Source organism: Heteronotia binoei, chromosome 18 (genome assembly GCF_032191835.1).
Source record: "Heteronotia binoei isolate CCM8104 ecotype False Entrance Well chromosome 18, APGP_CSIRO_Hbin_v1, whole genome shotgun sequence".
Classification (NCBI taxonomy): Eukaryota; Metazoa; Chordata; class Lepidosauria; order Squamata; family Gekkonidae; genus Heteronotia; species Heteronotia binoei.
In genome coordinates this window covers 33,596,959-33,620,069 of record NC_083240.1, presented here as the reverse complement: position 1 = coordinate 33,620,069, position 23,111 = coordinate 33,596,959, and the positions used below count along the sequence as shown (strand labels likewise).

General features: G+C 49.3%; 2 protein-coding genes across 2 annotated transcripts in view; both read left to right on the top strand.

Moving 5' to 3' along the window:
* Nucleotides 1-1,575: 1,575 nt before the first annotated feature.
* TLCD2 (TLC domain containing 2) lies at nucleotides 1,576-11,180 on the top strand. Its single transcript, XM_060259178.1, has 4 exons — nucleotides 1,576-1,853; nucleotides 1,934-2,016; nucleotides 6,015-6,097; nucleotides 10,778-11,180. Exons 1-4 carry the CDS (start codon nucleotides 1,690-1,692, stop codon nucleotides 11,144-11,146), a joined length of 699 nt encoding a protein of 232 aa, XP_060115161.1. The 5' UTR covers nucleotides 1,576-1,689; the 3' UTR covers nucleotides 11,147-11,180.
* A 3,271-nt stretch (nucleotides 11,181-14,451) lies between these two features.
* The window catches only part of PRPF8 (pre-mRNA processing factor 8), a 41,388-nt gene continuing 32,728 nt past the window's right edge, over nucleotides 14,452-23,111 (top strand). The window contains exons 1-3 of the mRNA XM_060259536.1: nucleotides 14,452-14,568; nucleotides 21,888-22,002; nucleotides 22,589-22,757. Coding sequence (XP_060115519.1) covers nucleotides 21,903-22,002; nucleotides 22,589-22,757 — 269 coding nt within the window. The 5' untranslated portion in view covers nucleotides 14,452-14,568; nucleotides 21,888-21,902. The remainder of the gene's footprint in view (nucleotides 14,569-21,887; nucleotides 22,003-22,588; nucleotides 22,758-23,111) is intronic.

Genomic DNA, 23,111 nt, shown 5'->3' with positions numbered 1-23,111 from the left:
AAAAAGGCCAACGCCATGCTGGGAATTATTAGGAAGGGAATTGAAAACAAATCAGCCAGTATCATAATGCTCCTGTACAAATCGATGGTGCGGTCTCATTTGGAATACTGTGTACAATTCTGGTAACCGCACCTCAAAAAAGATCTTATAGCATTGGGAAAAGTGCAGAAAAGGGTAACTAGACCGATTAAAGGATTGGAACACTTTCCCTATGAAGAAGGGTTAAAACGTTTGAGGCTCTTTAGTTTGGAGAAACATCGACTGTGGGGTGACATGATAGAGGTTTACAAGATTATGCATGGGATAGAGAAGATAAAGAAGTACTTTTCTCCCTTTCTCACAATACAAGAACTCATGGACATTCAATGAAATTGCTGAGCAGTCAGGTTAGAAAGGATAAAAGGAAGTACTTCTTCACCCAAAGGGTGATTAACACATGGAATTCACTGCCACAGGAGGTGGCGGTGGTTACAAGCAAGAGGGGAATGGATAAGCATATGGAGCAGAGGTCCATCAGCGGCTATTAGCCACACCTTATTGTTGGAACTCTCTGTCTAGGGCAGTGATGCTCTGTATTCTTGTGCTTGGGGGGGGGGGTGGCACAATGGGAGGGCTTCCAGCCCTACTGGTGGACCTCTTGATGGCACTTGGGTTTTTTGGCCAATGAGTGACACAGACTGTTGGACTGGATGGGCCATTGGCCTGATCCAACGAGGCTTCTCTTATGTTCTTATGTAGGGGGTGCGGTCTAATATGCAAATGAGTTCTGGCTGGGCTTTTTCTACAAACAAGCCCTGGTTATGCTAATGAGCTCCGTCACCTATTTTTCTACAAAACGACCCCTCGCAGCAGCGAAAGCCTCCTGGCTCCTCTTTTGCAGCGCCAACAGGCGGGCGACTGCAGCGCAGCTGGCGGAAAGGGGGACCGACCACTTGACGCAGCAACCTGTGCGGGCGTCGAAAAAGGCGCCGCTCCGGGACAGAGACTGGGCAGGACACGCGTGCGCTCTCCAGCCGTTCTGAGCACGTGGGGGGGGGGGGGGGAAGCGGCCGACAAGCGCGCTTGGCGGGCTGCACATGCAGGGGGGCCCGCAGCGACGCGCCGCGCACGTTAGAGGGCGCTCTGTGAGGCCGGCGGCGCTTGGCCAACCAGTCGGGGGAGGAGCGCGGAGAGGCTCCGCTGCGGTTCCCCGCCCCCCCTCCCCGCTTGGGGCTCTGCCCAGAAGGGTCTCGGCCAGGGCCGGGGTTGTCAAATTGTGGCTCTGGAGCCACGTGTGGTTGTTTCAGGCATATGGCGTGGCTCTCCAAGCTCCCACTGCCCCGTCAGCCAGCATGGAGAAGGCATTTCTCTCTTTCAATCACTTCCCCAAGCCATTTCAAGTTAAAGTTGCTTTCTTTCCACCTCTCTCTCCCCTCCATCTATTTTTCCTTCCTTCCCTGTTTATTCTACGGGGCTCTTATGTGAAGCAACTTTGCCCACCCCTGGTCCAGGCCAAAGGAGGCGGCCTCGGCTCCGTCGAGCCGGGGGTGGGCTGGGCTCGTGGTGTCGCCCTGGAGACCACAAGGAGAGCGAGCCGGAGCCAATGGCAGGCGCCCGAGAACCAGCGTTGGGCTGCCCGGCTGGGCTAGGGAGGCGCGGCGGCCACGCCGTCGGGGGCCCGAGCCAGACGCTGGCCCCGGGCGGCCCTCGATGGAGCTGCTGGTGCTGGCGGGGTCGGTGACCGCCTTCCGGCTGCTCAACGTCGGGCTGGAGCGCCTGGTGCCGCCGCCGGCGCAGCACAACCGCTGGAAATGGCTCAACATCTGGACGTCCTTAGTCCACAGCCTGCTCAGCAGCGCCGGGGCGCTCCTCGGGTGAGTCGAGCGGGGAATCGGGGCCGGGGCCGGTGGGCTTTGCGCGCCCCGTCTCACCTGCCCTTCTCGCTCCGCCGCAGGTTCTACTTCCACCCGCAGATGGCCGAAGACCTCATCGACACGCACTTACCCATGGCGCATCGCCTTCTGGGGGTTTCCGTCGGTGAGTGGTGGCTTCTCTCCCGCCTGGCTGCTGGGGGCCGAGGGAAGGGTGCAGGGCGCGATTTGGATACAGAGGGACGAACGCTTGGGCTTGGAAATCGCTTCTCTTTTTCATTCTCTCTCTCCCCACCCCCCATCCCCAATCATGATTAGCCTGGGACAGATTCAGGGCATGGGGAATAGTTGTGGGGCTGAGTGAAAGAGATCCTCCATGGGAAAGCCCTCTACCCTTTTCCATCGTTTGTGCATCTCCAGTTTGAGGACTGGATGTGAAGGGAAGCTGCAGGCTCAGAGGGTGAGTGTGTTTGGGGGTGGGGGAGAACTGCTGGGAAAAGAACACTGGAGATGTGCATGCCTGGGCAGAAGAAGAAGATATTGGATTTATATCCCACCCTCCACTCCGAAGAGTCTCAGAGTGGCTCACAATCTCCTTTACCTTCCTCCCCCACAACAGTCACCCTGTGAGGTGGGTGGGGCTGGAGAAGGCTCTCACAGCAGCTGCCCTTTCAAGGACAACTCCTACGAGAGCTATGGCTGACCCAAGGCCATGCCAGCAGGTGCAAGTGGAGGAGTGGGGAATCAAACCCAGTTCTCCCAGATAAGAGTCCGAACACTTAACCACTACACCAAACTGGCAGTACCTCTTCTCTTGCAATGCCTGGCTTCACTCGAGCAAGCCCAGTCCTGAACCTGCTGTGGGTCTTCTCAGGGCCAGATTAACTATTAGGCCAAGTAGTCACTGGCCTATGGGCCCACACACCTTTGGGGTCTTGGCTGGCTTCACACACCCCTCCCCAGTTTCCCCCCTGCTTGCAGCCTTTCCAGCCTGAACGCATAGTCAAAAACCATGCTGCTCTTTGCTCAACTAGCCTGCTGCTGCCGCTGTCATGGCCAAGTTTGCCTCTCTCTGCCTCTCCCCTGCAGCTTTGTCAAGGGAACTTTTGGAAACTGCTACAGGCTGCAAAGGGGGGGGGGGGGGTCTCAAGCAGCTGGGGGAAGGGCACTCCAACTCTAAGACAATTTGCAAGGGGGCCTCCAAGATTTTGACTGCCTAGGGGCCTCCACAGGGTTTAATCCGGCACTGGGTCTTCTGTATTATTTATTTAGAGGATTTCTATCTCACCCTTCCCAGCAAGCGGGCTCAGGGAGGGTGACAACAAGCAGAGAAAACAATCCAAAACATTTTCTATAATAGTTACCATTTAAAGCCACAAAATAACATAACGCATGATGGCGAACCGGTAATTTTAACAAAGCTCCCAGGTGTGTGCTGTAGTCCCCTGTGGAGCTGTGCCCCCCCCCCCAAAAAAAAATGCTGATGAAGAGACAGCCATGGTGCTCAGTGGCAGCTTCTCCCCATTCTGTTAGCTGGCACGTGCTGGTAAGAGCGAACAATGAAGTCCGTTCTTGCCCAGTGCAGCAAATTCCACTCCAGAGCTCAGCCGCATCTCCCTCTGTAACTGCTGGCGGGAGCGCTGTTTCTCTTCCCAGGCACAGAATCGAATTCCAGAAGTCTCCTTTGGTTATCCGGGCACACCAGCTGACGGGGAGCTTGTCGAAAGATGACTCTGGATCTCTCCAGGCCAGAGCTCAGCAGAGCTGTGGCGATGGCCCCTGATTCTGAGGAAGGCCGGGCTGAGGAGCAACAGTGCACAAAAGTCCTGCAGTGCCTTTGTGGCCCGAGTGAACATTGCTGGGAAGAGATGACGCTGTCAAGTCTTCAGGGAGTTGCACTCCAAACTCAGTGGGCATTGCGGGCGCACAGAGAACCAGTCTCTGTTCCAGCCAGCCTTGTGCCATAATAAGTCCCAGCCTGTGCAAAGCGCCATGGGCTGCTCACTGTTTTTAGGGCCACCTCAGCTAACAGCGGTTGCTGCTCTTTGGAACAAGAACCCTGGCCAGAAGCCCCTGTTTTTGAAGACCCATTTTGAGATTGGTTAGCCTGCTGACAAATTAATACAAACACAACAAAAAATGCAAGCTAGTGACCAGTTTACTAAGAAATATATAGAAACCAGTCCAAATGTCCAAAACATGTACATTCAAGTCCCAAAGTAGTGTGGCGACAAGCCAATCGATTAAATACTTGTTTCTTTCCAGTCTTCATCAGACCTGGGACGAATATTGATTCAGTTATATAGATTCTTTACGTAATTTTTTAAAAAGGGGGACGCAGAGCATCTCCAGCAGCAATTTCACATCTGCTACAGCTCAGTATAAGGCTTCTGATGAAGACTGGAAAGAAACAAGTACTTAATCAATTGGCTTGTCACCACACTACTTTGGGACTTGAATGTATGTTTTGGACATTTGGACTGGTTTCTATATAATTCATAGTGAATTGGTCACTAGCTTGCATTTTTTGTTGTGTTATCCATTATAGTGACCTCTCTCGGTTTGTATTCTATTCCAAATTAATACAAACGGCAACCTCTCCAACTGGAAATCCTCACTTGTAGAACTTATGCAGCATAAGCATGGGTGACATGGGTGGGGGTGGGGAACATTTGAGGAGTGGGGGTGTGACCATGAGTGCAGTGCCTGTTGGGAGGTTGTTTTCCGCTGAGTCGCTGAGATGGGACCAGGGATGGGAGCAGGGGCCTCATTTGAACTGTAAGTGAAAATAAGGCAGTAGCATCAAGACTTAAAACCCGAATTCAGTGCCAGGGAACTTGAAGCAGTCATTAAGGCAAGAACATCTTCAAGTCTCTTCTGAGCTGTAACAAAGGCGTTCCGGCTTTCAGGTCAAAACAAGCGGAGGTGGCTCTGGGCACTGATGCTGTTTTATTGGGAAGGAGGCGTCTGTCATTTGGCCTGGGGCAGAGCCTGCTGCTTCTTTGCAGTCCACCCTGGCAGGAGAACACCGCAGCCCCTCTTCCCTTCTGTTCAGTTTCCTTGCCGTTTCAGTCTGGGCTAGGAGGTGTAGAGCAAGGAAGCTGATGTCAGCTTCCAGGCCTCCGGTTGTCCAGGGGCCTAAAAAGACAGGACTTCATTTTTCATTTACCTTGACTCCACAGACTTGATTCTAGACCAGGAGTGGCCTCGGAAGCCACATGTAGTTCTTTCACACATATTGTGTGGCTCTTGAAGCCCCCCCCCACCCTGTTGGCCAGCTTGGAGAAGGCATTTCTCTCTTTAAATCACTTTGCCAAGCCAGCTGGTAGCTTGGAGAATGCATTGAAAGTTGCTTTCTATCCACCTCTCCCTCCTCCCCCATCTTTCTATCTGCCTGCCTGCCTGCTCTCAAATGTCTGACGTTCATGTCATGCAGCTCTCAGACATCTGACATTTATTCTACATGGCTCTTACCTTAAATTTAGCCACCCCTGTTCTACACCAGGGGTCCTGAACCCTTGGTTCATGGACCGGTCCCGGTCCGTGGCCTGTTAGCAACCAGGTCATGAATTGTATAATCATTTCATTATATATTACAATGTAGTAATAATAATAAGACGACTTTGGATTTATATCCTGCCCTCCACTCCAAACTTCAGAGTCTCAGAGTGACTCAGAATCTCCTGTACCTTCCTCCCGCACAACAGACATCCTGTGAGGTGGGTGGGGCTGAGAGAACTCTCCCAGAAGCTGCCTTTTCAAGGACAACTCTGCGAGAGCTATGGCTGACCCAAGGCCATTCCAGCAGCTGCAAGTGGAGGAGTGGGAAATCAAACCCGGTTCTCTCACGTAAGAGTCCACATATTTAACCACCACTTATAAAAATAAAGTGCACAACTGTATCATCCTGAAACCATTCCTTCCCCCCCAGTCCCTGGAAAAATTGTCTTCCACAAAACCTGTCCTTGGTGCCAAAAAGGTTGGGGACCTCTGTTTTAGACAATGGGAGGAGGGAGATTCTGAAAGCTAGGAATTGGAAGCATTTCTCCGGAGTTCCAGTCTTCAGTTCACAGAACCCAAGCTGCCATGGAACAGATCTTATCCTTTTGTTAAGCAGGACAGGTGCGAAAGATATTTGCTGAGCAGGTTGTTTTTCTTTCTCAGGATATTTTCTGCAGGACTTCATCGATATGATGTGTAACCAGAAGGTTTGCCAGTGCTGGGAGCTACTGTTCCATCACTCAGTGGTGAGATTTTTTGTTTGGGGAGGGGCGGGGGGAGGGAGCTACTGTTCCATCACTCAGTGGTGAGATTCTTTTTGGGGGGAGGGGCGAAGGGGAGGGAGCTACTGTTCCATCACTCAGTGGTGAGATTCTTTTTGGGGGGGCGGGGGGAGGGAGTGGTTCTCAGGTGAGATAAGTTAGAAGACAGGATAAGGAGAGGACCTGGCAGAATGGATTCCTCTCCTTTTGTGTGGCCCCGGTTCAAATCTGCCTGAGTCAAAGTGTTTGTTCCCTTCCCGCCTCTTCTCTTGGACATGGAGAGCAAGTGCATCGGCAGGAGGGTTAAAAAAAAAAGCCAGGGAGCTGGACACATTCCCCTCAGACTGGGCAAAGTCTGCCAGGAGGAAATGCCAAGCAGTGAAGTAGGAAATCACAAGGGGTAATAAAAGGCGTGCATGTCCAAAGACAGTGGGTGGGATTCTGCATTGGGATGCATGCCCTGTGTGTGCATATCTCAGTGGGAGAGATAACTCGGTGTAGTGGTTAAGTGTGCGGACTCTTACCTGGGAGAACCGGGTTTGATTCCCCACTCCTCCACTTGCAGCTGCTGGGATGGCCTTGGGTCAGCCATAGCTCTCGCAGGAGTTGTCCTTGAAAGGGCAGCTGCCGTGAGAGCCCTCTCAGCCCCACCCACCTCATAGGGTGTCTGTTGTGGGGGGAGACGATATAGGAGATTGTAAGTCGCTCTGAGTCTGATTCAGAGAGAAGGGCGGGGTATAAATCTGCAGTCTTCTTCTTATATATATACTGCTTAGAAGGTGTGCTGATTCTTTGCACAGAGGTTAGCAGATCGCAAGTCAGCTCTGCGGTCAGCTCTCTGAATATGGCTGGTTCCTATGCATGCGGCAATGGGGAGGCAGTCTGCTGACCAGATGGGCTAGTGATCCAGAGCTGGAAGAGCCATGGCTCAGAAGTAGAGCATCTGACTGGCACGCAAAAGGTCCCAGGTTCAATCCCCAGCATATCTAGTTGAAACGATCAGATAGTAGGTATTGCGAAAGAACTCCATCTGAAACCCTGGAGAGGTGCCAGTCTCAGTAGATAATACTGACCTTGATGGACGGTGTAAGACAGCTATCCGTCTGTGTGTATGTACCATTGTCCTGGAAGCAGCATCAACAAGTGCCACAGAGGCGGGCAGGGACACCATCCTGATGCCGCTTGTTGCTCCTACGGTTCTGTCGCACTCCGACCCCCAAACCACTCAGCAACACCCCCTTTTTGCCTTGAACACATGCAGATAGCTGCCTTCACCTGAATCTGACCATCAGTCCTTTGAGGTCACTCTTGTCTACTCAGACCGGCAGCGGCTCTGCAGGGTCTCACCTTTGCACGTCACCTTTTAACGGATCCCTTTAACTGGAGATGTCAGGGATTGAACCAAGGACCTTCAGCATGCCAGGCAGACACTCCACCATTGAGCCGTGCCACTTCACCTTTTACAGCTGAGTTGTGGTTAAAGGGACACCCCAGCTGAACTGCGAACAGAGAGAGGAAAGGGCGGAGAAGGCGGGGGTATTTAGCTGTACTCGGGGCTTTTTTGGTAGAAAAAGCCCAGCAGGAACTCAGTTGCACACCCCCTAATGGCACCATTGTTTTGCAAAGGGCTTTTTTGCAGAAAAAGCCCAGCAGGAACCTATTTGCTTATTAGGCCACACCCCCTGACACCAAGACAGCCGGAACTGCATTCCTGTGCGTTCCTGCTCAAAAAAAGGCCCTGGCTCTGCTACTGAGTGGCTGCAGCTATTCCAAGGGCAGTCACCTGACGTGTCTACCTTTGAGTTCAAAGGCTGAAGCCCGAGGAGCCCTACAAGTTTCATTAGCAAAAGTAAGATATCTTTTTAAATCCCTTTCCTTCAAAAAGACATAAAAAGAACGGGAAAAATCTCAAAATCCAGCAACTATACATATTTTAAAAAAGAGAAAAGAAAGTACAGACCGAGATTTGCGGCGGCAGATCTATATATGGTGATGGACAGGGCTTTTGGGGGGGGGGGGGTAGAAAAAGCCCAGCAGGAACTCATTTGCATATTAGGCCACACACCCCTGGTGCCAAGCCAGCTGGGACTGCATTCCTGTGCATTCCTGCTCAAAAAAAAGTCTTGGTGGAAAGCGTTAGGTCTCAACTGACTTGCGATGACCCATCGTGGAGTTTTTAACACAAGAGACGAAGAGAGGTGGTTTGCCACTGCCTGCCTCTGCGGAGCCACTTTGGACCTCCTTGGTGGACTCCCATCCAAATAACAAAGCAAGACAGACCCTGCTTAGTTTCAGAGTTCAGGCTAGCCTGGGCCATCCAGACTAGGGCAGAGATCTGTGCAGATGTTTCCATAAAAGGTTTCTAAATATCTAAAACCAAGTTCATATTCATAAGAACATAAGAGAAGCCATGTTGGATCAGGCCAATGGCCCATCCAGTCCAACACTCTGTGTCACACAGTGTCCAAAATTTTTTTTATATATATATATACACACACTGTGGCTAATAGCCACTGATGGACCTCTGCTCCATATTTTTATCTAAACCCCTCTTGAAGGTGGCCATGCTTGTGGCCGCCACCACCTCCTGTGGCAGTGAGTTCCACATGTTTATCACCCTTTGGGTGAAGAAGTACTTCCTTTTATCCGTTTTAACCTGTCTGCTCAGCAATTTCATCGAATGTCCACGAGTTCTTGTATTGTGAGAAAGGCAGAAAAGTACCTCTTTACTTTCTCCATCCCATGCATTATCTTGTAAACCTCTATCATGTCACCCCGCAGTCGATGTTTCTTCAAGCTAAAGAGTCCCAAGCGTTTCAACCTTTCTTCATAGGGAAAGTCTTCCAGCCCTTTAATCATTCTAGTTGCCCTTTTCTGGACTTTCTCCAATGCTATAATATCCTTTTTGAGGTGCGGCGACCAGAACTGCACACACACATATTCAGTTGTCATCTGTGTGCCATGTGGCCAAATATTGATACAGTTCTAAGACCCAGTCCATTTTTTGTTGGGATTACAAATGGAAACATTTCAAAAACAAGACAGAACGATAATTTGGTACATGCTTTCAGCTGCACGGACATTATATGCGCAAATGTGGAAACAAGACAAATTACCAGAAGTGTGGGAGTGGACTTTGAAAGTTATGCATTGGAGTGCAATGGACAAGCTTACAAGAATCTTAAGAGAACACGATTGAAAGAAGTTTAAAAATGAGTGGGGAAAGTTTCAAAAGTATATTGAAAAACAATGGAACGTTAAAGGGCATTTGGCGATCTTTGACAATGGTTAATCTCTAAAGAAACTTAATATGGATTACAGTTAAAAGTGAGATTATTAGATTATATCTTTTTCGTTTCTTTGTAAATGACTAAAAAGGACTACTATGAAATTGGATTACAAATATGTTTTTTTTCTTTTTGATTTTTTTTTATGAAGAAAGATTCTTGAATAGGTAGAGTTGATTACCTTTTAACAAATTAAATAAAATAGCAATAGGGAATGGTACGTAAAGGGGATTGGCACTGCCGGGGGTCACCAAAAGGGGGAGGGGTGGAGAAAATGTAATGTATGTGTATTAATTTTTAATAACAAATGATAATATGATATTACAATGTATTACATTATAATAAATTGTTTTAAGCCATAAGACCCAGTCCGTTGATTTATTGGCAGTTGGCATTTCTCTCTCCAGTGCCGAAATATGAGTCTTTCAGCTGTAGTCGTAGTACGGAGTGTCCATTTTTGTTGGCCACTGGTTAGCCTCCAAGAGATGGGCAGATAGTTTAAAAGAACATAGCAATCCTCAAAAATCAGTGAACATAAGAACAGGTTGTGGAAACGCCCTCCAAATGCATGGATCTTTTCAGCCTTTATGTTTGGACACAGACCAAAGCGCCTTCCAGTCCTTCACCTCCCCTTTGATCCCACCTTCGGCCTCCGTTGCTGAGATCTGGGCTATAGAGAAGTGGGGTGGGCTGTTGTTCAGCTGAGACCAGCAGGGGCTGAAAGATTCAGCTGAACGTCTGGCGAGTGCTCAAAGCAGTCCCTGTCTTGCTTACAGTTAGTTGCTGCTAGCAGTCTGTCTTTCAGGGACTGTAGTCCTGACTAGTAGCCCCGTGGCGCACAGTGGTAAAGCTGCAGTACTGCAGTCAGAGCCCTCTGCTCACGACCTGAGTTCGATCCCAGCGAAAGCTGGTTCAGGTAGCCGTCTCCAGGGAGGGACGGTGGCTCAGTGGTAGAGCATCTGCTTGGGAAGCAGAAGGTCCCAGGTTCAATCCCCGGCATCTCCAAAAAAGGGTCCAGGCAAACAGGTGTGAAAAACCTCAGCTTGAGACCCTGGAGAGCTGCTGCCAGTCTGAGAAGACAATACTGACTTTGATGGACCAAGGGTCTGATTCAGTATAAGGCAGCTTCATATGTTCATATGAACTAATAGAACGGTTGACTTAGCCTTCCATCCTTCCGAGGTCGGTAAAATTAGTACCCAGCTTGCTGGGGGGAAAGCGTAGATGACTGGGGAAGGCAATGGCAAACCACCCCGTAAAAAGTCTGCCGTGAAAACGTTGTGAAAGCAACGTCACCCCAGAGTCGAAAACGACTGGTGCTTGCACAGGGGACTACCTTTACCTTTAGTCCCGACTAACTTCTTGCCCTGTCTTTCAGGTGATTGTCTGTTTTGGCTTAGCTTTTGTGGTCCACCGCTACGTTGGTTTTGCTATGGTGGCCCTGCTGGTGGAGATCAACTCTGTCTTCCTGCACCTGCGAACCATCCTGCGCATGGCCGGCTTGTCGCACACTCCTTACTACCACATCACCAGACTGATCAACTTGGGCACCTATATAGTCTTCCGCATCAGCACCCTTGCTTGGATGACCCGCTGGCTTGTTCTCAATCGGGAGAACATCCCACCAGCCACCTACATGGTGGGCATTGTGGGCGTGGCCATCATAACCCTGATGAACACGGTGCTTTTCTTCCGCCTGCTGCGCAGTGACTGTCTCAAGTCTAGGCAGTGGGACAAGGAGCAGTGATGCCACTTAGCTGCCTTTAAGAACTGGCTGTAGGCCAGGGAAGGGGACAAAAAGACAGACAGGAGGGCCGAAGGAATAAGAAGGATCTTCATCAGCCTGCCTTCCAGGTTGCTGCTGCCTTTAGCTGAATTACAAAAAAACAGGAGCTGCCTCAAGGCAGGGGAAAGGCGTCAAGATGTTTCCAGAGATCCTTTGGGGGATGTATGTGTATGTCCCGGTTGCGGCACTCTGTTGTTTTAAAGGAAGGAGCATGAGGATGGTGGGCACACTGAGGGGGTGCGATGTAGTGTCCCCACAATGAAGGTGCTTATTGAAGTGTCGTCGCCCTGCACAACTGCGTTTTGATCTTTCCTTTCAGTACTGCTGCATTCCCCCTACCCCCACTGCTCAGGGCAGTGGACTTCCTTGGGCAAAAGGAGTGCCTCTTTAGCAAATCTGTCCAGTGCTGCCCTTTGCACTTGAGCTGGTATTGTAGATTGTGGAAAGCCCTGGACAAATGGAAGGAAGCCAGGGCTTCATGTTCCTTCCTCATCCCTCTTGCCTGTTCTCCAGTGTTCTCTCCTGGCTGCGTATTATAGCCCATTTTGTAGAGCCTGAATATGGGACAGTCTTGTCTCTGGGAAACAGACTTTAAAGTGGTCTGCCCTTTTGTTGCTGTGCCATCCTATTCCTTTCAGCTTCTTTGAAACTAACCTTCTGGTGGGTGCATTTGTCCCTGAACTGGCGCACAAGTCTTTTGCCCAGAGTTGGAGTGGGGAAGCTTCTTTGAGGGGCTTGGCAATGCAGCGAGACCTTGGAAGCCCCTTCTTGTCCCATGACGGATGGGAGGGGACCAGTTCACACTTGGCCCTTTGGAGTTTCCCTTCTCATACATACACAGACAGAAACACTTAAACACCACCACCACCTAGGAAAGATCCCTTGTAGTCAGTAGCTCATTGCTAAGATGCTGCTGATGGCTCTTCTTTGGAGGGCATGAAGATCAAGGTTTCTGTGCCAGTTAACAATTCCTTACTTACCTACTGGTCCCTTCATTATACTAGATAATGAAAACTCATGTCCTAAGCCTGGGAAACGCTGCACAGCTGTGAGGCTCAAGACTGCCTCAGTGCTGTGCAGATTTTATGAAAAATGCACTTTCCTGATGCCTTGGTTTTGTAACAAGCTGTCCAATTGCGTTTGCACAAAGTAATAACAATAATAAAGAAAATTCATGTTGACACTTGACCCTACCTGGACATGCCACAAGTTGCGGGGTGAGGGATCTTCAGTTCTGTGAGGAAGGAGTCTCAGTGACCTGGATGTTTGACCATAAAGAAATTTTGTTCATCAGTCAAGGACAAGTATAGCCACGTGTAATTCCAGGACATGCCTAAAAGTGTGAAGCTGGTATTAAACACAAAGAGGTGAGATTCCCCCTATCCCATCTTTCCCTGTGTTATCAGTTAAGGACATTGACACAAATGATCCTCTAAACTCCTTTTAAGTGTGGATGGCCTTGCTTGTGGATATGAGGGTAGAAAGCGAGGGGGGGGGGCACTTAAATCAAATATATGCTTTAATTTTTTTTTAAATTATGCTTTGCTATTGTTTTAATCGTGAATGTATTATGTAAATGATTTTATTGATGTATATCAACCTGAGCCCTGTTTCACAGGAGGTAGTGTGAAAATCTAATTAAATAAACCTAATTAAATAAACAATAGTCCAAATCTAGCTACATTGGTTCTCTAGGCAATGTAGGAGTTTCATTCAAACCACAAGAAAGAAATGCATAAACCATTTAAGTGGCACATATGAGAGAAAGATAACTGGCCAGTAGGAAAAACAACCTAATGAGATCCAGGGGCACTGTGAGTTTATTACTTAATGCAAGACCTGCTTTTCTACTAGCAACAAACAAACATGAATTGCTGAAAACAAACTTGATGATTCAAGTGCATTTTATGGAAACCGGTACAAAAGTGGCTTATGCAGGCAAACTCCCTGTGCTTATGTAAGCTGCCTTCCTCTCAGAAAATCTTTTTTCTTGTGTGTTGGCTGAGTGGCTTTCCCTCCTTCACTTTGGGAAATGGCTCTGCATGGCTCTTCCAACATGGGGAAGGTGTGCTTGACAGTTCTGATCCCCAAGTCTATGGCCTGGTTTACAAGTGCAGGACAATGAAGTGGTAGTATGGACTGCACAAATTAAAATGCTGGTGGAGATTCACATTAAAATTCCCTGCAAAGAAGTCGGAGTTACATACTGTAAAAGGAATGCACTTCTAAAAATTGTTTTGCTGTCCTTTTCAGTAGATTAGGTCAGGATCTAGCCACTGAGCTCTTCATAGAGTCATACTTCACCTACTTGTGGGAAGCAAAAGCTCACCTCAAGCAGCAGCTTTCCTGACCAGCAGTATCCCACTTTATCCGGATTCAGTTTCAGCTTATTCTTCCTCTAATCTAGGTCATGCAGCTGCTCCTTCCCTCCTGTGCATGTCTTCCAAGAACATGAGGGACTGAGAGTCAAGTAGGGTTGCCAGCCTCCAGGTGGCAGCTGGAGATCTCTATTATAACTCATCTCCAGGTGACAGATCAGTTCACCTAAAGGAAACGGCCACTTTGGAAGGTGGACTCTATGGTATTATGCCCCACTGAAGTCCCTCCCCTGCACAAACTCCGCCCTCAGGCTCCACCCCCCTCTCCCGGTATTTCTCAACTTGGAGCTGGCAACATTAGTGTGAAGTCTGAAGACTGGTGGAACCTTAAAGCCAACACAGCGAGGAAGCGGTAGTCGCAAGGGAGCACCGTTTTCTACTTTGCAAATGTAGAAAAGAGCAAGAGCCCTGTAGCATCTTTTAACAAAAGGCGTGGCACTGCTTATTTCTTCAGATATTCTGCAGATGCTCAGAGGCACTTTTCTTTATTTGAGAATCTCATCGCCTCTTTCAGGAATTGCAAACAGATTCTGGAACTGATGCCCCCTTCAGGCTGCGGCAGAAGAACAGGAGATGCCTTAAAGGGAAGGAGCCAGGCTTTGTCACCGGAAACATTTTTTAACTCGTTGTGATAGGCACCCCTCGGTTTCAAGAGCAGCGTAGACAAAGAATAGAAACTCTAAACACAAACTTAAAAATAAGCATTTTTTATTTTTCACCCGGAAGTAGTAGAATGCCTTCCGGCGCTCGGGGAACGATAGAGGCGGGGCAAAGAGTAAGCCCGCCCCTATTGTGGCCTATTAGCCAATTACTATTCCTCATCTGTGTATCGTTGGCAGTGGATTGGCCAGTGCCTCACTCTCTCCGCCCGTCCGCATCCGGATGTCCGCGCTTGCCCAGTGGCGGCGATGTGCGTCTAGAGTGGCGGTGGTGCCGCCATTGGAGTTTTTCTGCGTTGGATGACCGCGGCCTGAGGGCGAGGAAAAGCGGGCGCCTGAGGGACAGGTATGGATGAAGGAGTGGATTAAGGCATCCCGCAAAGACCAATAGTTGCCCTTTCCCTTTCGCTCTGGGTCGAGCTCTTACTCGGTTTTCCGTCGCCTGGGCCCGTGACGTTGCCCACAGAGTTTGGGAGCCGAGCGGGCAGGCGGTGGAGGCAAGCGTCGGCTGTTTCTTCGTGTCCAAAGCAAGGCTAGCGGGGAGGAAAGAGCCTCTCTCTGCCGCTGGCTCCCCATACGGTGTGTGGGGGACTTTCCCAACTGCAACTGGCAGTTGTGATGCCCGCGTGTGCGAACCAGCTGAATATGTTGTTTAGTTTATCCGCAGCCTAAACCAGCATTTAAAACAGTAAAATCATACAGAATTAAAACTGAATGACCTTAAAATCGTACATAAGGCATAAAATACTTTTATAAGACAAATATAACAGAACTTGTCAGTTACAGCAAACAGATTGGCAAAAGGTGTTTAGCCATTTCCTGATTGAATTTTTGAGTTTTTCTTATTCTTGTGGCAAGCCAGCCAAATTTTGCTAATTTGCATGTAACCTGAGGATTCTTATCGTTAAGAAGATTCTTGAGTTGGAGTTTTTGACTACTGGTAAAAGGTATGGCTGTGGAAAAGCGAACCAGCTGAAATGAAACAAATACAAAAACAGGCAGTTAGCTGACATGCTTGTATTACGCGTGTTGTTGGGGAGGTCGGATTTGAGCTGCTGTATAGTAGGCAAAGAAAGGGAGGGGTTTGAACTTGTTTGTTTACCTTTTTATAGCCTGCTTTTCTGTTTGGGATTGAAGGCGGGTTACCCAGAAAAGCCATTGCAATCAATAGACTGGGACATCTAATAGACGATGCAATAGTATCTGCCTTGTAAAAATGTGGAAACTAACTAGAGGTGAAGCACAGCAGAAGTATTAACCTGGCACATTAAACAAATGCAAAAGTTACATAGCAGAAACCTGTCTACAGCAACAGATTGTACAAGCTATGCATAGCCATATGGTCTACAGTCTATAATCTGTTACCAGGAGCTTGCTTCTGAAATGTATTGTTAAAGTGCAGCCCTATCTCCTGGGCAAATTGCCATCTTGAATAATTTAGTTCTGCACAATTTGCAGAAAGCCAGGGCCACAGCAAAGAATGCATGTGTATGAGCAGTTGTTAATTTGCACATTTGCAGGGTGGCACCTGCAGAAAGCCCTGCTCAGGTCAGGGAAGCTGTCATGGCAGAGCATAGAGGGAGAAGCGGTCCCACAGATATGAGAGACCAAGCCCATATAGGGCTTTCTATGTGATAGCTAATACCTTAAATTGGAGGTGCCAAATTCATTTGTTATGAGGGCTACATCTGACATAAATGTTTCTTTGTCAGACCAGACCATGTCTGCTGTCAAATGTAGTGCCAGGTACTGGAGATAGCAAAGCAAAGCAAAGCAAAGCAAACTTTATTTTTATATCCCGCCCTCCCCCACCAGAAGGCGGGCTCAGGGCGGCTCACAGACATGACAAGCATGATTCGGTTAAAATAGACAGCAATGGTTTAAATAATACAATTACATGAATTAATAAAGTTTAAAAATATAAAAATAAGAGAATAGGAGATTAAAAGATATAAAAATATAAAGTAGGTAGAAATAGGTGCTATATTTCTGTCGGTCATAGTTTACATATTGTCATACATCAGTTCCAATTTCAACATAAAGGGGCTAAAATTACGATAGTTAGTCAGTTTGGTCAGGTCCTGTTCCAAATGAGAGCTGAAAAAGATGGGTTTTGCAAGCCCTGCGGAACTGATTCAGATCCCGCAGGGCTCGCACCATCTCTGGGAGTTGGTTCCACCAACGAGGGGCCATTAGTGAAAAGGCTTGCTCCCGGGTTATCTTAAGTCTGGCCTCTTTTGGCCCAGGGATTTGTAGAAGGTTTTGGGAGCTGGATCTTAGTGCTCTCTGGGGAATATATGGGGAGAGGCGGTCCCGTAGGTAGGCAGGTCCTCGGCCATATAGGGCTTTAAAGGTGATAACCAGCACCTTATAGCGAACACGGTAGACAACCGGCAGCCAATGCAGATCCCGCAGCACAGGCTGCACGTGTTCCCATCTAGGTAGTCCCGCTAGCAGCCTGGCCGCCGCATTCTGCACTACCTGGAGTCTCCGCGTTCGACACAAGGGCAGCCCCATGTAGAGGGCATTGCAGTAGTCTAATCTTGAGGTGACCGTTGCGTGGATCACAGTTGCTAGGTCGTCGCGTTCCAAGAAGGGAGCCAACTGCCTCGCCCTTTTAAGATGAAAGAAGGCGGATCTTGCGGTGGCGGCTATCTGGGCCTCCATTGATAGCGAGGATTCCAGTAGCACCCCCAAGCTCTTGACCCTGCGCACTGGTATCAGTGGCGCACCGTCAAAAGCCGGCAGAATGATCTCCCCTTCCGGTCCGTCCCGGCCCACGCAAAGGACCTCAGTCTTCGTTGGATTCAGCTTCAGCCCACTCAGCCTGAGCCAGTCAGCCACGGCCTGTAACGCCCGGTCCAAATTTATAGGGACATCGCCAGTCCGGCCTTCCATCAATAGATAGAGCTGGGTGTCATCAGCGTACTGATGACAACCGAGCCCATACCTCCGCGCAATCTGGGCAAGGGGGCGCATAAAGATGTTAAACAATATCGGGGAGAGAACTGCTCCCTGAGGCACCCCACAGTGCAGAGGGTGTCTCTGAGACAGCTTCCCTCCAACTGCCACCCTTTGTCCCCGATTTTCGAGGAAGGAGGAGAGCCACTGTAAGGCTAGCCCCCGAATTCCTGCGTCGGCGAGGCGGCAGGCCAGCAGCCGGTGGTCGACGATGTCGAACGCCGCCGACAGGTCGAGCAGCAGCAATACTGCCGAGCCACCCCGATCCAGTTGCCGCCGGAGGTCATCTATGAGGGCGACCAAGACTGTTTCCGTCCCATGGCCCGGGCGAAAGCCGGACTGGCATGGGTCCAAGGTGGAAGCGTCCTCCAGAAAGCTCTGCAGCTGCAACGCCACAGCCCTCTCAATAATTTTGCCCAGAAAGGGCAAATTTGAGACCGGCCGATAATGTGCCAATACGGACGGGTCTGATGTAACTTTTTTCAAAAGAGGGCGGACCACTGCCTCTTTCAGGGATGTTGGGAAAACACCCTCCGAAAGGGATCGATTTATGATGTCCCGTATAGGACATTTCAATTCCTCCTGGCAGGCCTTAATTAACCAGGAGGGGCAAGGGTCCAGGTCACAAGTTGTGGGTCGTGCAGTGCCAAGAATTCTGTCGACTTCCTCCAAGCTGAGTGGGTCGAAGCAGTCCAAGGTTAAATCTGAAGACACGCATTGGGCCTCAAGTTCACTTACTGCATCTAAGTTGGCGGGGCAGTCGTGGCGGAGCGATTGGACCTTCTCTGCAAAAAATTTCGCAAAAGCCTCACAGCCTATCTCCAATTCCTTAGCTTTTGGATTGCCCTGTGGCAATGAAGTAAGATTCCGAATTATTCTAAATAATTGGGCTGGGCGCGAATTTGCAGATGCAATCTTGGTCGCGAAGTATGTTTTCTTTGCGGCCTTGATTGCCATCTCATAGGATTTCATAAACTTCCTATAAGATGTTCTAGTCGCTTCGTCGCGAGTACGTCGCCATTGCCTCTCTAGCCGTCTAAGGCCTTGTTTCAGCCGGCGCAATTCCGGGGTATACCACGGAGCCGGCCTAATCCGAGGTCGCAGAGGGCGTCGAGGTGCAATCCCCTCGATGGCCCTAGCGAGCCGGTTATTCCAGGACTCAACCAGGTCATCGAGAGGAATGCCAGAGGGCCAGGGATCCCGCAGAGCCATTTGGAACCGTTCCGGGTCCATCTGGCTCCGCGGGCGAGCCATAATAGGCTCCTCGCCTAAACAGGTTTGGGGAGGCATATCTACATGGGCCTTGAGGGCAAAGTGATCCGACCATGGCACCGCCGTGGCGGTTATATCGCTCACTACAACCCCGGCCGCAAAGACCAAGTCCAACATGTGACCAGCCTGGTGAGTGGGGGTCATAACAAGTTGAGAGAGTCCCAGTGTCGCCATGGAGGACACTAGGTCCGTCGCCTGACTGGAGGACGGGTCATCAGCATGGACGTTGAAGTCACCCAGGATTATCAACCTTGGGTGCTCCAGCGCCCAGCCCGTCGCCGCCTCCAGTAGGGACGGTAAGGCGCTGGCCGGTGCGTTAGGCGTACGGTACACCAGCCAGACCGCCAACCCCTCTCCAGCCTCCCACGCCAGGCCGGCACATTCGATACCCTCAATCTTTGGGGCCGGGAGTGCCCTGAAGGAGTAAGCCTCCCGTATAAATAATGCCACCCCTCCCCCCCGCCCACTAGTCCGTGATTGATGTAGGACTGAGTAACCCGGGGGAGTTGTTTGCGAGAGGGCTACAGTATCATCCTCTCGGGTCCAGGTCTCAGTCACGCAAGCCAGATCCATGTTTTGTTCGAGAAGAAACTCTCGAAGAGTTGAGGTCTTATTGTTGATGGACCTGGCGTTGCACAACACCAATGACGGAGGTGGGTTATTCCATCTAGCCCTACTACCTGTCACCCTTGGGATGGGACGCAGATTGGAAGAAGGCCGAGCACTGTCTTGTCTCTGTCCTCTTCCCTTATAATATCTGCTCCCACCGCTATATCTCCCCCTCCCCAGGAGCACTGGAATCCCTGAGCCTGCCATCTCTCGTTTGGTGGCAGCTGCTATGGTCACCACTATCAGGCTGGAGTCAAAGATGTTTCTGTTTCTTCGTCCCACTAGGTCCTAATATTCCAATTGACCCAAAAATTCAAAGATCTACCTCCCCCAATTTCTTATATATATTTGGTAAATTAACTCCTATAGCAAATTAATTTAGTCCCTCTTGATTGCTTTAAATCACTCAAATTAATTTAATCCCTCTTGATTACTTTAAATCAATCAGCTAAAAATTCATACAGTCTGATCCAAATATATAGTAAATTAGTCTATGTGTCAATTAATAACTAATCCAATTTAAACCAGTAGGTTACGAAGTGCAGTTGTAAAGTGCAATGCAAAAATTCTCTTAGGAGGTAGTGAGGTAACAGCGGGGTGTTGTGGGTATTGCTGATAAGATGTTTAGCAGCCAGTGCAAGTTAAAGTGCAAATGCGGGTCAGGGGCTCCGGCCTCCGTCCGTTAGCAGCCAATGTAGATTAAAGTGCAAGTGTAACGTCAGAGTTCCAGGGTTCCGGAGTTAATATCTAGGTGTTCTGGGTGGATCTGGTAGTCGCAAGTTCTGGGTGTCAGGTCTTGTGGATTGGGGGCTACCCGATGTTCCTGCCTAGGCTGGTGGGTTCGCGGTGAGTAAAAACCCCCCACGTACTCCTCCCGCCACGCAGTGGGGTCCCTTCCCTCTTTGCTTATAGGGGCGACCAGTTCGTAAGTGGCCCCATTCCGTCTATACACCCCGTTGTAAAGCGCCCAGTTCATCTGCATTGGCTCTCAGGACTGTTCACAAGCACTTCAGCTCCTGCACTAACTCGGTTCCTCCGGCGCACCTCCTACCAGCCTCTGGTTACTCTCGCGGTTGCTCGCCGTGCTCGTTGGCCCGGTGCTTCCCGTCTCTGCTAGCCCAGTCGGGCGGAGTAACAGCGTCGCTGGTTCCACCCTCGGCTTCGCTCTCAGCCTTACTCCGGCGCAGGTCAGCGGCTCCGGCCTCCGTGCAGCTGCCAAGCCGCGGCGTCAGTTACACGTTCGGCCCGGGCGTTCGTATCGCTGTCTCGGTCAGGCTGTAGTCTGCGCCACCGTCGCAGTTCCCAGCCGATAGACGCCGCCTTCGGTCTGACTCAGCATTACTTGATTGATGTTTAGCGTCGGGGCGCTCGACGTCGGGGGGTACCTCGTAACCGCCAGGCACAGCGCTAGGCACAGCGTTAGCTAGGGTGTCAGTTTCATTTCCCCGTCTGTCGTCCAAACCGCCGCCTCAGTCAGTCGGTCAGAACGCCAGACTCCACCTCAGCCCTCACCAGGAATTGATACCAGTCTGTCTGGTTCTTTCAAGAGGTGGTTGGAATATAAATAGGACCTGACTAACAGGAGCTCTAGCACCTGAGCTCCTGCCTAGGTCGCCATCTTGGAACCTCCCACTTTATAGATGACACAGGCAAGCTCAGTTAACAATATTATTTTTACTCAAAATACAAAAAAAACCAATTGATTTCTGAGAGTACAAGCAGTTGTTCTACTGGGGAATCCACAAAAGCCCCCCCAAAATCATATGCAAAACTGTTTTTTTCTCCCAAGGGATACCACACCCTCAGCCATTACTTTTCATTTCTTGACAGCTTTGATCACAAGCACCTCACCATGTGACCACCCCAAGCAGTCTCCTGCCTTCCCTCCCTCCCTCACATCAGTTGCTGGCAGGATGGATAAGAGCCCTGGCCCATATATTTGTACCCCTGCCTTAAATTAAGCCTGGTAACTTGTGGTCAAACAGTGGAGAGACTGCAGAATAGGAGTAGTATGCGTGTTCCACCTAGTTCATGATAATGCTTAAGCTGTGACATTCTGTACCAGTTGGGAGTCTCTGAAAAGATTTTTGGGGAAGACCTATGTAGATTACAGTAGCCTTGATGTTACCATGGTATGGATGAAGGTTGCCAAATTGCTCACATTAAGATGGGGGGGCCATTTTCTGAGCTAGCTGGAATAATGAGGAGGCACTTTTTCCCAGCTACATTAATTTGCTTATTTGATAGTAATGTTGGATCCAGTATAATTCCGTGATTTTTGAGTAGCTCAGCAAGGGTGAGCTGAACCCCATTGAAAGTGTGGAGTATAATGTCTTCAAGCGCTCCACTTTCTCAACCTGCATTACCTCGGTCTTTTCAGGATTTAATTTCAGTTTATTTACTTACAGTTATTTAACCGCAGTAACCAGGTAGCGATTCAGGACCTCTACCATATCAGCCAACCCAAAAGCTACAAATGGTTAGTCTAAGATCTTTGCATTGAGATTGAAGAGTGCAAGGTACAGGAACATGCCCGCACTATTGATAAGCAGGTTGTAGTTTGTAATTAGGATTGGGCTCCTGTGTAGTCACTTTATATGGACAATGAAGTTGTCCTGTAGTTCAAGCATTCTAGAAAATTATTTTATAAATGTAGAGTTAGTTTGTTAAACTCGTGCTGCTGCTTTTGGTGTGCTTCAATTACAGGCTCTACCGTGCCCTTTCAGGAGATTGAAGGACTGTGGATATTGTCATACTTTGGTCTGCCTTAAATCCCTTGTGTCTCTATGGGTTCTTACTCTGGTATCTGTTTTCTCTTTTTAGCCCTGTTCCGTTGCTATGGCAGGTGTGTTCCCATTCCGGGGGCCCTGCCCCCCAATGCCTGCGCCCTTGACCCCACTCCCTGACTACATGTCTGAGGAAAAACTCCAGGAGAAAGGTATGATCTGGGGGTGGGGTGTTGAACCATTGTTTACTTGCTAGTTCCTAGACATGTTTGCCTGAGACTAAATATGGGATGAGCAGGTTGGTTATCCGTCTGTGAGCTCTGATTCTTTGGGTGACTGAACATAAGAGAAGGCATGTTGGATCAGGCCAATGGCCCATCAGGCCCAAAAAAAACCAGGTGCCATCAGGAGATCTAGAAGCCCTGCCCCTTTTGCACCCCAAGGACCAAGAATACAGAGCATCATTAGCCCAGACATAGTATTCCATCTTTGCAGAGGCAGTGGCTAATAGAAACTGCCTCTGCTCCATATGGTTATCCAAAAAGTCTCTCCTGATGATGTCTGTTCTTGTAGCCACCACCACTTCTTGTGAGAGTGAATTCTGTACATTAATTATGACCAAAGAGGAATGTCAATGGTAAAACACCTGTTCTGCAAGAGCAGTCTTTGTCAAGGCCAGATGTTGGGAAAGATCTTGGAGAGCCATTGCAAGTGAGAGTAGACAGCATTAGGTAGACCTGTAGTTATTAGCAACTTTATACATATGGGCATTGCATGTGGCATCTTCTCTCTTTTCAGCCCGCAAGTGGCAGCAGCTGCAGGCCAAGCGCTATGCCGAGAAGAGGAAGTTTGGCTTTGTGGATGCCCAGAAGGAAGACATGCCTCCTGAGCACGTGAGGAAGATCATCCGTGACCATGGTGACATGACCAACAGAAAATTCCGGCATGACAAGCGGGTTTATTTGGGGTAAGAAGGAATTGTAGCATTATGTCACATTTTCTGGGATGGATCTAGCACTGCTTATGTTCGGGCAGAATGTTGGCTGGGCTGAGGGAGTTCTGGCTGAAACTTGGCGTCTGGAAACTGCTGCATGTGGAATGCAAGCTGAGATGCAGAATTAGTAGTTGTTCAGATTGTAGGGATGAGAAGCCCTAATCCTCTAGATGACTTGCATGCTGCATCTAGTAAGAAGTGCATGATTTATTTATTTTAATAAGGGACTGGAGTGGTAAGAATGCTCTAGAGCTGTGAGTGCTCTAGAAACAAGAAGGGTGTGAATGTGCTAGAAACATAAGGGGGGAGAGGGACCATAGTGTGAAA